General features: G+C 42.8%; 1 protein-coding gene across 1 annotated transcript; it reads left to right on the forward strand.

The window, feature by feature from the left end:
* The first annotated feature begins 1,090 nt into the window (after positions 1-1,090).
* Positions 1,091-6,018, forward strand: LOC144482131 (putative G-protein coupled receptor 139). Its single transcript, XM_078201356.1, has 3 exons — positions 1,091-1,158; positions 4,123-4,247; positions 5,105-6,018. Exons 1-3 carry the CDS (start codon positions 1,091-1,093, stop codon positions 6,016-6,018), a joined length of 1,107 nt encoding a protein of 368 aa, XP_078057482.1.
* Positions 6,019-14,437: the final 8,419 nt, after the last annotated feature.

Genomic DNA, 14,437 nt, shown 5'->3' on the forward strand with positions numbered 1-14,437 from the left:
AGGAATAAAAAAATGAAATGGAGGGAACTATCCGCTAAACATAGCGAATGAAATTCTTATCCCCCTCCATCCCCCCCCCCCCCGCCCCGGCGGCAAACACCCTCCTCCCTCCACCCCCCGATCCCCTGCCCCCGCGCACGTATGCTGATATCGTAATGTATTGCAGCTACAATTATAGACTCCCACAAACATCAATTGCAGACTGACCGGCGAATCACTGTCAATGACATTGGTCGGTGGATGAATATTGCTCCAGGGAGGGAGCCATATTCCCTCGAGGGAAAACGCTCCAAATATTCTTTGCACAAAGTTCAGGAAAGTTTGAACGTAGGATATTCGGTTATGACTCTGTTAACCAGGTACTGGTTAATCGGCACTGTTTTGCGAGTTTCAGTGTATTATCTTTCCAGAGATCTCGACTGGTGCTCCCAGATGTGATTTAAAATCCATCGTGGTTGGTGTATTTAAAATCCAATGAATACAACCCTTAACTGAAAGTTATTCTCAGTAATGCGGACCATGAACATATCATTGCAGTACAAAAAAACAACCTTGACTCCTGTCCACTTTACAAAGCAGGCTTACATGCGATTCCGGACACTGCTTAACCTGGTTGACTCTCAAACTCTCTCTGAAATGGCCAGGCCAGTCTTTCAGATCAGGGCTATTGTTTGGCACCAAATGCTGATTCCTTCAGCCACGCACACGTCCTATGAAATAATGAAAATGAAGTGGAAACACGCTGAAAATAATTCACAGGAAAACCAACTGAGGAGATTTACCTTTAACACAGTGAGATATTGCGATCTGGACTTTCTGACTGCAAGGATACGGGAAGATATTCAAGAGTATATTTCTCAATGGGAATTCAACCAACAAAGCACAGTGGCTGCAGTCACTTTTAGACAGCATTCAACTCGCTGTTGCATGGGGCAGAATGGGGAAAGATTTGCTCAAGCATATTCGGCGAAACTGGAAGTCTTCAGGTTAGGAGTGAGATACAATGTTTTCAGAAGATACCCTGGAGTTAATTTCAGGAACATCGAGGTAATTATAAAAGGGGCCAAGGCCAAGAACAACGTGAACCCGAATGCTAAACATAGCTATTTCAGAGCCAAACCTGGAGAAGGTGGAAACGGAAATACGAAATCTTGAAAGGTTGGTACAATCAGTCCTGTGCAATTTTCAGAATAGGTTGTGCCCATTGTCCCAGTTCTTCGGCCTGAAAACTGAATCTGTCTGTGTGGTGACAATAACCTACAGTCAACTGGCTCTCCAAACACTATAAATACCCCATGACCTGGATCAAAATGTGTAAACAAGTTAACAGGTGGCAAGATGTTCTCCACATTTGACATGAGCCATGCCCAACTTCACTTGAATCGGACGAGTCCTCCTGGAATGTATGTGACATTCAGCAACTATAATGGATTCTATGAGCATATCTGTTTGCACTTCGGAGTCTCATCAGCATGTGCCATGGGTATCATCAGTGTGTTTGGCCTTGCAAAGAGTTATGTCAAACATCCGTCAAGGGCTACCCAAGTTAACAGTATATTTTGCTGACATCTTGGCAACGGACATTTTGGAACAGGAACTGGAAAATCTCTGCAAGACATCTTCCTTTTTGGCCAAAAAGGCAGATGTCTTGCAGAGATTTTCCAGAGCAACAGTTTGCTTGCAGAGAGGGAAATCCACTTTCAAAACAGGTGAAGCAAACTAATTAGGCTACCAAGTAGATGATAAGGGATTTACATGAGCTGTGGATGAAGGAAAGGGCATCAAGGAAGCGCGAACCCCAAGGAACGCCACGGAGTTAAAATCCTTCTGGAGTTAATTAGTTATAACAGAAAATGTATTCTGAATGTAGCTTCCATGCTGCCCCCTTGTATACCCGACTATGCAAATGCCTCCAATTTTCCTAGTGAGCGACGCAGAAAGGGGATATTTCTATAGTAAACCGCCAGTTACTGTCACTAACGCAATGGCTCATTTCGACTCTGAGAAAGGCCTTATTTTAACTCGTGATTCCTCCCCATCTGGGGTTCGTGCAGTGCTATCACATTGCTGACAAGACGGAACCGAGAATCCCGTCATGTACACCTCCCAGACGCTAGAGGATGCAGAACGATGACACTTTCAAATTCAGAAGGAAGGTTTGGCGGCCCCATTTGGTGTGGACAAGTTTCAGCAATACATCAACTGTTAATTATTTTTTTAATAGTTGCCGATCCCATCCTGCTCTTCATCAAAGAGGACAAAGCAAATCCCCCAATCACCACCACTCGGATACAATGCTGCACACTGATATTGACTGACTATAAATAGATTCTGAAACACCTCCATGGAATCAGGGTCGCTAATGTGGACAGATCGAGTCACAAGCCTGACTCCTTTACCAACACTCGAAGAGGCTGTGATGACACTGAACCATATGGAGACCTTGCTAGTGTCAGCAAAGCAGATTAAAGCCCCGATTCAAAAGCACCCAGCCTTATCCAAAATAAGGCACACAATATTACACACTGAATTCCAGCTTGGAACCTCTGAAGAAATGAAACCCGAGCTTATTAAGGAAGCCAAGCTTAGTGTTGAGAATGGGATCATTCGTTGGGGGTCCCAAGAAAATGTTCTGACCCGAGGTCAAAGCCAAATATTCATGGAACAACTTAATGGCTGCCCGGGAGTATATAAATGAAAATGCTGGCTGGGAGATTCCTCTGGTGGCCCAGTGTTGATTCTGAAATCGCAGACTTCTGGCAGCAAAATCAAAAGCTGCCATCTCAAGCCTCCCTAAATCCAAGGGAGGTGCCTGGCATGTGTCTGGTTGCATGTGGACTTTGCTCGTCTTTTTGAGGCTTCTCTGCTTTTAATAATGATGGCAGCACACTCCAAGTCGCAACAGGTGCATCGGATGGGCTCCACGACATCTCAGGTGATGATCTTGGGCAGGACAAACAAGGCAAGGAAACAGATAACGAAGGGCAGTGACTACCAAGGATCAGAGGGACCTCGGTGTGCATGTACACAAGTTATTTAAGTTTGCAGGGCAGGTAGATGATGTGAATAAAACGGCATGTGTTTTTTTTTATTAGCCGTTGCACAGAGTTTAAGACCAGGATTGTTATACTGGAACTGTATAGCTAGAGTATTGTATGCAGTTCTGGAATCCACGTTATAGATGGGATGTGAGAGCACTGATGTTGCTTTGTCTGAGGAGTATTCGTCTTGAGAAGGAGATATTTGATAGACTGGTGTTGTTTCAGTTGAAGCAGAGGATTGCATGGTTGAGATGTAAATAATTATGAGTGACATGGACAGGTTAGACAGGAAGAAACTTTTCCCCTTGGTGGAGTGAATAAATGACATGGGGCAATGGATTTAAGGTAAGGGACAGGAGGATTAGAACGGACATGAGGAAAGCCCATTTCAAATAGCGGGAGCTGGAAGTCAGTACTCGCTGCCTGAAAGTGTGGTGGTGGCACAAAACCTCGCTACTTTAAAGAAGTATTCATATGCAGCCTTGAAATGCCATTGCTTATAAAGCTGTGAGCCAAGTGCTGGCGAATCGGTTTAGAATAGTTAGGTAGTTGTTTTTGACCAGCCTAGAAGAGATGGGCCGACGGGCATTTCCTGTGATGGAGACCTCTATGACTCAATTACACTGATTTGATATCAAACGGAAAAGAGAAAATAATTTGGAAAACAGAAATGGAGTGGGAAAGGAGAAAGAGTAATTGGGCAATTGGGCGAAATCAAGATGAGAGAACTTTAAGAAGCATAAGCACTGAGAAAGGGAGTTTGTAAGAGAGGGGATGATGCGAGGGAATCGAAAGCAGCGTCCAGTTTACAAATGAAAAATCGGTGTTTTAAGGAAAGTTTTTGAAATGTCCAACATCCTATAGATAAATTAAAATCAGAATATTCGAGTTTCTAACCTAATCCCAAAAGTTTATCTGTTTTGCTAAAATCCCAAATGAGATTTACAGCGAGAGAAAGCAGGTGTGAGCAGCTTGTTTCTTCACCAACCTGTGAGTAACATTATTAGGGGTGTAATTGTTTAACATCACTAAGCATCCACTTCAATATAAACAAACCGTTCATTTCTCTTTACTCCCTCAGTGTCCAGGAGGACAGTTCTTCTCCAATACCAGCACGGTTCCTGAAGCCACATCCAATGCGTTGGACAGCAATTTCCCAGACAACAGCTGTGTACTATCCGATACTCGCAGCAGCTGGAGGAGCTGGTAAGTTATTTGATATCTTGAACTTTTGAACTTACTACTGTTTTATGTTCTGTACTGGCTAAATGTATTCCACTTGCCTTCAACTCTGTGCGAAAAGTGGCGTTCTTGAATTGATTGCCAGCGTATCCATCTGATCTACAATGCCTTATCCCTGTAGATTATTTCTTATTGCGACATTTGTCCTTCTGCTGTTGACTCCCACACTGTGTTATAATTTTGATGTATGTTCCTTCCTTGCAATTTAGTAATAGGGGTTTCTTCTGAATTTTCTATTTTTCGAACTTCTACAACAACATTTTCTTATCTATTGCCAATTTCTTATCTCTGCCCAGCTTGATTTTAGTGATCTTTATTCTTTATGATGCAGTGTAGTGTTTTCGTTCTGCTCTTTTTACTTCAGTTTCTTATCGTCTTTCCTGGGCCATTTATCCTGGTTGTTGTCTTCCTCCTGCTGCTTATATGATTGTTGTTTTCTTCTCTGGTGTTTTGTTCATCATTGGTACTGTGTGCTTCCTCAATCCGTTCATCCTGGACATTGTCTCCTCTGCTGCACGGTTTCATGCTCAATTTTGCATTACCAATTTACATAGATAAACAGCCGCACGTAATGGATCACACACAGCTTCTCATCGATCAGATGAGAGACAACAATGTTTCCCAACACCATGCACTAGATATTCAGAAAATAAATGTAGGTCACCGGGGATGGGGATTTTAGTTTAGGCAAGATCAAATTATTCCAGCAGATGCTTTACTTGTGGTTTTGAACAGTTACTGAAATTCAGCATTATTATTGAAATTCTTTCAGCATTTCCATCTCTTGGTTATATTACTGTTTTCTATTCTATGTCTCACAGTGAATATCGTGACAATCGCAATCCTGTCTTTCAAAAATTGTGGCCTGTCCAAATGCATCACCCGTTATCTGGTGGCTATGGCGACAGCGGATCTCCTGGTCATTGTCTGTAATGTAATCTTACACCGCATTGCTGCATTGTATTGGCGTGACACGTTCCTGTTCTGCACTCCCATGTGCAGACTCATTCTCTACATGTCCCCGGTTGCCATTGATATTTCTGTTTGGTTGACGGTCTGTTTCACCTTTGATCGCCTTGTGGCCATTTGCTGTCAGAAGCTGAAGATGAAGTACTGCACCGAGAAAACTGTTGCTGTGGTTATCGGCATTGGGAGCTCGCTGTTCTGTTTAAAGAACATTCCCTGGCCCTTCCTGTATTCCTCTTATTGCAACAACGTGCAGTGGGGTTGCTTTTTAGGAGCCAATTTCTATATTTTACCAATGTGGATAGCATTTTCCTGGATTGAGCAGCTGTTAACCCCAGTGATTCCTTTCATTTTGATTTTGTTATTTAACATTGTCACCGTCAAACACATTTTAATAGCCAATCTCGGCAGAATGACTCTCCGGCAGCACAACAATGATGGGAATCAGAAGGATCATGAGCTGATGAACCGCAGAAAATCTATTGTGTTACTATTTGCAATATCCAGTAGTTTTATCCTGCTTTGGATGACAACAGTTGCATATTTCTTATATATTAGAATTGGAGCCATCTTTAATCGCAAATCCACAGTTACCAGTTTCTCGATATTCCAGGAGGCGGGAATCATGCTGCAGCTTCTGAGCTCCTGCACCAATACAGCCATTTACACAATAACCCAGAGAAAGTTCAGACATCTACTGTTCAATGCGATAAAAGCTCCCTTTACTCTGATTGGGAAATTAGTGCCATTTGGAGGGAAACATCAGTGAAGGTGGAACTCCGAGTCCCACTGGCACGATATTGGCATTGAAAAATCATCACCTAATTTTACCAGAGGATCTAAATATTTTATATTAACTTTTTAAATATCTTGATTATCAAAGTTAATTCAACATTAAATTCACCAACATCTTGATTTCAATAGATAAAAAAAGATGCCATTCGCTGATACTATATAGTAATTTAACCATAACATTTTCAAACTAGTTTCAAAAACTGACTGAATGCAAGCCTCATGTGGACTGTGAATTAGAACTTGGATATTTATTTAATAATAATATTTTTAACATTGAATAATGATCTAATGATGTTACCCGGTTCACAGCACCTTGGGGCATAATTCTCTTCATTTATGTCTGGGTTTTATTTGCATATCCATGCAACACTCTGCTGGTTAAAATTTGACAATCCCCAGTCCACGTTCGTTCTGAAATTTATTATGATAATCCCAGTGAGAGCATATTTCCACTTTCAACACATTTTTTCCACGAGTGTTGAAAAGTGGTCAATGTTGTAATCAGGGCGTTATTCAAATTATGAAGTTGAAATCGCAGAAGGAGGAGTTTCAGAAGAGCGGATTAAGCTGACATGCTGCAATCTCCGTGTGTATATTTTATGGATGGGTGGAGGTGTTAACACGGCGGACTAGGCCATTGGAAGAGGTTGAAAAGAATGAGGTTCTTTTGGCTATAATCATTGCCACAGACGAGAGCAAAATAAATTGATGACGGCTGGAGGATGAAAGCATGAAGGATATGCAAACTGGGGACGCTGTTGCACTGACACATTGCAAACTGTGGAGATAAAGCACATAATTAAACACAGGACAAAAAGGTGTGGCGTGGAATGGTGGAAATATCCAATAGGGAAAATAGATTGCTGAAGAGATATATGATTGGCAGATGGTGAATATCAGATATGGGTTGTTTGATGAGCTTGAAAAGGGGGATCACAGGCGAATGGAAGGGGGATGGGTGATGGTTAATGAATAGAATAATGGCAGTGAAGTTCTGGAGGTGGCCATCTGCGTTGCAGAGGGTGCGATAGTGGATGATTAACTCATTGTATTGGCACCAACACAATGAAAGATGTAGGGGATTTGGTGTGGCAATGGAGGGGTTCAAAGGTGTGTTGGATTGCGGAGATGTAGCAATGGATGTGACCCGCGTGGTGGGGGATGGGGCGATGCAAGATCTGCTGTGCGGGATGTTTGCAGTTAATGATATGGACAACAATCGATTCAAGAGGTTTTGGAGTAGAATTGTGATCACCTGGGATGATAGGTGGACTGCATGAAGTTTTGAATAAGTGGGAGTGGGTTGATATGCAGCATGATGAAGGGCGATTGAAGTGCAGTCGTGGATCGGTAAGAGATAAACAATGTGACTTAAGATGCCCTAAATTGACAGCGTTTTTGGAGGGAGACATGCTTCGATTAAAGCGATTGCACTGGGAACATCTGCATGATAATATCCTTATGAAGACGCGGAAAAAGGTGACGGACTGAATAGGAGTATTGGAGCTGGAATTACACAGATGGAAGGGAAGTCAGGGAAAATGTTTTGGACCATCAGGCTGCAGGTTGAAACGGGGGTACTGGAGTGAATTAGATAGTCCTGAAGTTGGGTTGGGAGTGGACAGTGATACCGGTCTGGAGGTGGACTGGGGGCGAGTGAGGAGGCCACAAGGTGGGATGCCGGAGTTAAGGAGGCAGGAGCAAAAGTATTTCAGATGTTTGGAACAGATGCGCGAGACACATGGAGACGAAGTCCAGATTAGGTGAAGTGTGAGGCACAGAAATGAAAGGTGAAGTGGATGAAGAGGTGATGTGATGGGTGGGCGGAAATAGGGAATTGGTCCCACAGGTGATTGAGACTTTTGTGCAGGGTGGGAGGTTAGAACTGGGAACAGATGCGCTCTTCCAGATGTTTTAGTTGGCCAGTAATATGTGGTGGCGAGTATCACAAAATGATGGAAAATGTAAAGCAGTTCTGAAGGAAATGTTAAAATATATTGAGGAAAAGTGTGACGTGTTTAACTTGACTGACTGAAATCTGATTACAATGGAGTTAATTGTTGTTGGAAACAGGCTGGAAAGTGAAGCTAACATTACAATCTAATCAGTCATGATGTGATCGAATGGTTGAGCTGGCTGGAGCGCAGATTGACAGACTCATACTCACATTCCTTATGACATTGTGACTAGTTACAACAGCACTGCTGCCTCACAGCGCCAGGGACTAGGGTTCATTTCCAGTTTTGAGTGACTGTCTTTGCGGACTTTGCACATTCTCCCCATGTCAGCGTGAGCTTCCTCCAAGTGTCCCAGTTGCCTCCCTCAATCCAAGATGTGCTGGTTAGGTTGATTGGCCATGCAAAATTTCCCCTTCGTATCAGGGAGATTAGCAAGGTAAAAAAAGTGCAATAACGGTGATAGTACCTGGGTGGGGTTGTTGTCGCTGCAGGATTGATGGGCCGAGTGGTTTCCTTCTGCACTGTCAGGATTCTATTCTATGTTTCTATGAACAAGTACATTGTTTGGCGAATTCCGCGCCCTAAGCACAGCAGCTGGTAATACATATCTTGTTATAATTACTAATTAATTCCCACACATTGCACTGGACCTGGTCACAGAGTCACATATCAATGCCAGACTGGGAAATCTGTACTTCAGCAGTGACACAATGATACCAATTATTTCTATACTTTACGCACATTCATTCCCAGGCCGATGACCGACTCAGTCCATTCAATTATCATCCAAAATAATTCACAAATCAAGGTTGTGGAAAGGAATTGTTACTGAACAGGGTTACCAAAAATGGAATCCTAAATATGAAAAAATCACAAGCCCAATGATCTCGTCAACTCACGTCAAAATAGCTGATTACATTTTATCATCTTTCCTCTGTGCAGATGTTATTCACAAAATCAACATGAATTTCCAAGCATATTTTTCTCCCTGCATTTTCTCATCATATTTAATGCTGAGCATTTCTTCACTTGTTTGCTCAAAAATATATCTACATTGTCACGTTTGGTGCAGATTCTCAAGACCTCGCTGAAAGTTTCCCTCTTGAAAAGACGTTTGCGAATATATATTTTAACAGATTCACATCAATAAATGAAATATGTGAAATGATTTTGCTGCTGAAAGGTTCTGCACTGACAGCTCCTTCCCTGTGGCCATCAGGCTTTTGAATGCACCTGCAACGCATTAAGTTGATCTTTCTCTACATCCTTGCTATGATTGTAACACTACATTCTGCGCTCTCTCGTTTCCTTCTCTATGAACGGTATGTTTTGTCTGTATAACATGCAAGTTACAATAATTTTCACTGTATGTAAATAGATGTGACAATAATAAGTCAGATCAAATCAAAAGATGAAGTGGCAGATATATCCCAACACCAATGACAACTTGAATTTATTTTAGCTACCGTTCTCACAATCGAGTTAATTACCCTAGATCTTTCCTGTCTGTCTATGTGGTTAACACGATTGACTGCAACATCATCTTGCGACACCTCCTATTATCATTCCCCTCGGCAGGACCTGTCCTGTCAGATCACATCCCCCTTTATCATTCATTGTCCTAAAGTCCCTGTCAATGATTTTTAATCCTGTCCGGCACAGTTTTGTTTGGGGTTCCCCAGGATCTCCTTTCTGATCCTTTTATTTCATTTTTGTACACGTCCTGTCGCTGACAGGAGGGAGAAAAGTGAAATTCGTTATCCTCAGTGCATCAAAAGATCTGGGTTCAAGTCGCACCCCAGGACGTGATGGTCAATGCAGCTGCTTGCATAATGCAGGTGAAGTGTCAACTTCGAAAATCTTTCCAACCGGCCAGTGTGCGGACGAAAGAGTGGGATTGACTCCTGGACAGATAGGCTTGATGTGCAGTGACGTTCCTCAATCTTTAATTCTCAGGAGGTAGACGACTGATCTGTTCCAGTAATAACAACTCTGGAAATAGGTGGAAGTCTGCTTATCGCCGTCCATCATCGCGGAATGGAAGAGAACGGGCTTTGGATGCTGTAAGTACCACAAAGCAAACTCTCTTCATCATTTACTGGAAAGATTAATCTCTGTCGAACTCAGTGCTCGGGGGCTGGACGTATTTTTTCTTTACAACCTCACACATATTCACAATAAATGCGGAGGTTTTACAACTATGGATAATATCAATAAAAATAAACATATATATATTAGTTTGTGTCATTTCCAAAGTCGGCGAGCACCAGTTCCAGAGGACCTGTTTGTCTGGATAAGTTTCTGTCTGGAATCAGCAACTCCAAAATCCTAGAAACGAATAATGAGGCATGGGACTGATGTACTCAGACCGCTTGACAGACGGTGTCAGAGATTGTTAAAATTAAGCAGGATTTAAGGAGTTCACAGAGAGTGTTCACCTCCTTTTGTCAGAACCGTGAATTGTTGGAGATCTTTCTGGTTTGAGTTAAATCAGCTCAACTGAGCTGTGGTTTGGAAAAGAAACAAATGCGATTTGTGGACTTTTTCACACAGCCAGGGGTTCAGTCTGGAATTTACTGCCTGGAAATATGTTGGAGGTTGTTTCAATCGAGGCATTCAAAGGAGCATTAGATGTTGATATGAGGAGAAACAACATGCAGGGATTGCGGGGAAAGGCAGGGGAATGGTACGAAGTTCTGATGCTCATTTCGAGAGTCGGTGCACCGAATGGTCTCCTTCTGCAAGGTAACAATTCTGTGATTCTGCGATTTAGTTATCCATTCTTACCTGAAAGCTGTTACCACTCAAACCAGTTTCCAACAGAACTGTTGTCAAACTCAAGTAAACTTCTGGAGAACCCTCTCAGCACTGATTACATTGGCATGGATGGTGATGATCTGTCACTGGGGCTCTATTGGAATCTGCAGTGATAACTATGTGCACGGCATGGTCAATTCTGGTCAACCAGGTACTTGTATTTGTCTGAAAAACTCAGAATCTTGGTGCCACTAATCCCACCTCTACACGCTCACCCCAAAATCCATTTATTGCATCAACAATCTGATATGGACAGAAGCTGTCCTCCTCCCACTCTGCCGTGTGCCAATGTGAAACATTGTTCTTGGAGATGGAAATTCTGTCTCAACATTCCACATCCTCCTCCTCTCAAACCTAGGCTGGAATTCTGCTGTGGCAAACAAATAATAAAAAGGGGGTAAAGGTGGAACAGAAATGTCACAGTGTGAAGTTATTGATACCAATGTTGAGTTAACAAGGACGTAGCCTACTGAATCGGAAGGTGAGATGCTGTTCCTCCAGTTTGCGTTGGGCTTCACGGGGACACTGCAGCAGCTGAAGGACAGACATGTGGACGTGAGAGCAAAGTGCTGATTTGCAATGACAGCAACGGGAGGGTCACGGTCATGCTTACCGACTGAGCAAACGTCTGCCACAATGGGGGCACCTAATTTGTGTTCAGTCTCCCCCATGTGAGACCACTCTGGGAGCAGCGAATATTGTGCCTCAAAGAGATCCATCCCGCCACAACCCTACAAACAACGCTCAAACCCTCCCCTGCCTCCGCCACAGGACTATCAGTTTAAGGAGTGGTTTACAACAACCTTCTCAAGGACAGGGAGGGTTGAAAATAAGTGTCGGCCTTACGATTGAAGCTGACACACAGGAATGAAAATTGGTCCAAAACTCAGGGAATGTTCTACTGGCATCATGATGTTGGGTGAGTAATCCAAAGTGACCCAACCTCATCATCTCCATACTGACAGACACAAGAAGGTCACTCGCTGCTTCAGTGAGGTGAATATCAGTGTTTGCCACTTAAAGTGCAAGCGGAGAGGATAATTAATTGATGAAGGAAATGCTGTTTCAAACAGGATCAGGTAACTCTTAATCATGCACTCTTATATTTTTACTCAGATGCTTGGAAACCATCACAGTGCGGGACAGTTTTGAATAAGACATCTCACTCCAGTTGCATTGCAGGCTCTGGAGTTTTAACTCTTCTATCTCGGAATGTTTCAGCCTCCCATTTCGACACGTTGTCCATATTTCAACAGTTCTTGCCACAACGCTGTCAATAACATTTGATCAAATCGTCACCGCTTTACAGCGGTACACACATGTTAAGGGAGGTGGTGTAGCTCTGATATTTAAGGGAGACATCAGGGCGGTACTGAGAGATGATATAGGTTCTATGGAGAAAAAAAAGGTTGAATCCATTTGGGTGAAATTAGAAATGGTAAGGAGAAAAAGTCGGCATAGTCCATAGGCCACCAAATAATGACATCATGGGTGGGCGAGAAATAAACAAAATGGTACAGTAATTATCATGGGGAATTTTTTCGACACGTCAATTGGTCAAACCAGGTCGGTCAAGACAGCCTTGAGGAGGAGTTCATAGAATGTATCTGCGATAGCTTCCTTGAACAGTATGTAATGGAACCGACAAGGGAGCAAGCTATCCTCGATCTGGCCCTGTGTAATGAGACGGAAATAATTAATGATCTTGCAGTTAGGGATCCTCTTGGAAGAAGCGATCACAGTATGGTTGAATTTAAAATACAGATAGAGCGTGAGAAGGTAATATCAAATACCAATGTCTTGTGCTCACACAAAGGAGACGACAACAGGATGAGGGAGGAGTTGGCAAAGGTAGACTGGGAGCAAAACCTTTATGGTGGGACAATCGAGGAACAGTGGAGGACTTCCAAAGCGATCTTTCACAGTGCTCAGCAAAAGTATATACCAGTGATAAGGAAGGACTGTAGAAAAAGATAATGAGCCATGGATATCTGAGGAAATAAAGGAGGGTATCAAATTGTAAGAAAATGCATACACAGTGGCAAAGATTAGTGGGAACCTAGCGGATTGGGAAATCTTTAAAGGTCACCAGAAAGCCACGAAAAAAGCTATAAAGAAAAGTAAGATGGATTATGAGAATAAATTAGCTCAGAATATAAAAGCAGATAGCAAAAGTTTTTACAAATGTATAAAACGAAGAAGAGTGGCTGAAGTAAACATTGGTCCTTTAGAGGATGAGAAGGGGGATGTCATAACTGGAAATGAGAAAATGGCTGAGGCATTGAACAGGTATTTTGTGTCGGTCTTCACAGTACAAGACACAAATAACATGCCAAAAATTGATGACAAGATGGCTATGGCAGGTGAGAACCTATAAACTATCATTATCACGAAAGAGTTAGTGTTGGGCAAGTTAATGGGGCTAAAGGTAGACAAGTCTGCTGGTCCTGATGGAATGCATCCTAGGGTACTAAAAGAGATGGCGGGAGAAATAGCAAATGCACTCGTGGTAATTTACCAAAATTCGCTGGTCTCTGGGGTGCTTCCCGCAGATTGGAAAACAGCAAATGTGATGCCACTGTTTAAAAAAGTAGGTCGACAAAAGGCAGGTAACTATAGGCCGGTTAGCTTAACTTCTGTAGTAGGGAAAATGCTTGAATCTATCATCAAGGAAGAAATAGCGAGACATCTGGATATAAGTTGTCCCATTGGTAAGTCGCACCTTGGGTTCATGAAGGGAAGGACATGTTTGACTAATTTGGTGGAATTCTTTGAGAACATTACTTGTGCAGTGGATAATGGGGAACCTATGCATGTGGTCTATCTGGATTTCCAGAAGACATTTGACAAGGTGCCACACCAAAGACTGCTACATAAGATAAAGGTGCACGGTGTTACGTGGAATGTATTGGCATGGATAGAGGATTGGTTAACTAACAGAACGCAAAGAGTGGGGGTAAATGGGTGTTTTTCTGGTTGGCGATCAGTGACTCGTAGTATGCCTCAGTGATCATTGTTAGGACCACAATTGTTTCCGATTTAAATAGATGATTTGGAGTTGGGGACCAGAGCTGTAGTGTGTCAAAATTCGCAGATGACACGAAGATGGGTGGCAGAGCAAAGTGTGCAGAGGGCGCTGAAAGTCTGCAAAGGGAAGTGAGTGGGGGAGGATCTGGCAGATGGAGTACAATGCTGGTAAATGTGAGGTCATTCATTTTGGTGGCAATAACGGCAAAATGGACTATTATTTAAATGGTAAAAATTGCAGCGTGCTGCTGTGCAGAGAGACCTGGGTGTCCTTGTGCAGGAATCTCAAGGAATTGGTTTACAGGTGAAGCAGGTAATTTAGAAGGCAAATTGAATTTTGTCATCATTGCTGGAGGAATGGAGTTTGAAAGCAGCGAGGTTATGTTCCAGCTGTATAAGGTGCTGGCATGTGGGGGTCTTTTAAGGAACAGTTGTTAGGGTTGCAGGATAGGCATGTGCCTGTAAAAAAGAAGGACAGGAAGGGTAGGATTCGAGAACCGTGGATAACCAGGGAAATTGAGGGATTGGTCAAAAAGAAAAGAGTTGCTTACGTTAGGTCCAGGCAGCTAAAAACGGAGGGAGCTCTGGAGG

This window comes from Mustelus asterias (assembly GCF_964213995.1).
Source record: "Mustelus asterias chromosome 26 unlocalized genomic scaffold, sMusAst1.hap1.1 SUPER_26_unloc_25, whole genome shotgun sequence".
NCBI classification, from domain to species: Eukaryota; Metazoa; Chordata; class Chondrichthyes; order Carcharhiniformes; family Triakidae; genus Mustelus; species Mustelus asterias.

Coding starts and splice junctions, on each gene's coding strand:
- LOC144482131 (XM_078201356.1), top strand. CDS start 1,091: ATGCTAAACATAGCTATTTCAGAGCCAAACCTGGAGAAGGTGGAAACG. Junction 1,159..4,122: donor GAAATACGAAATCTTGAAAG/GTTGGTACAATC, acceptor TTACTCCCTCAG/TGTCCAGGAGGACAGTTCTT. Junction 4,248..5,104: donor CGCAGCAGCTGGAGGAGCTG/GTAAGTTATTTG, acceptor TATGTCTCACAG/TGAATATCGTGACAATCGCA.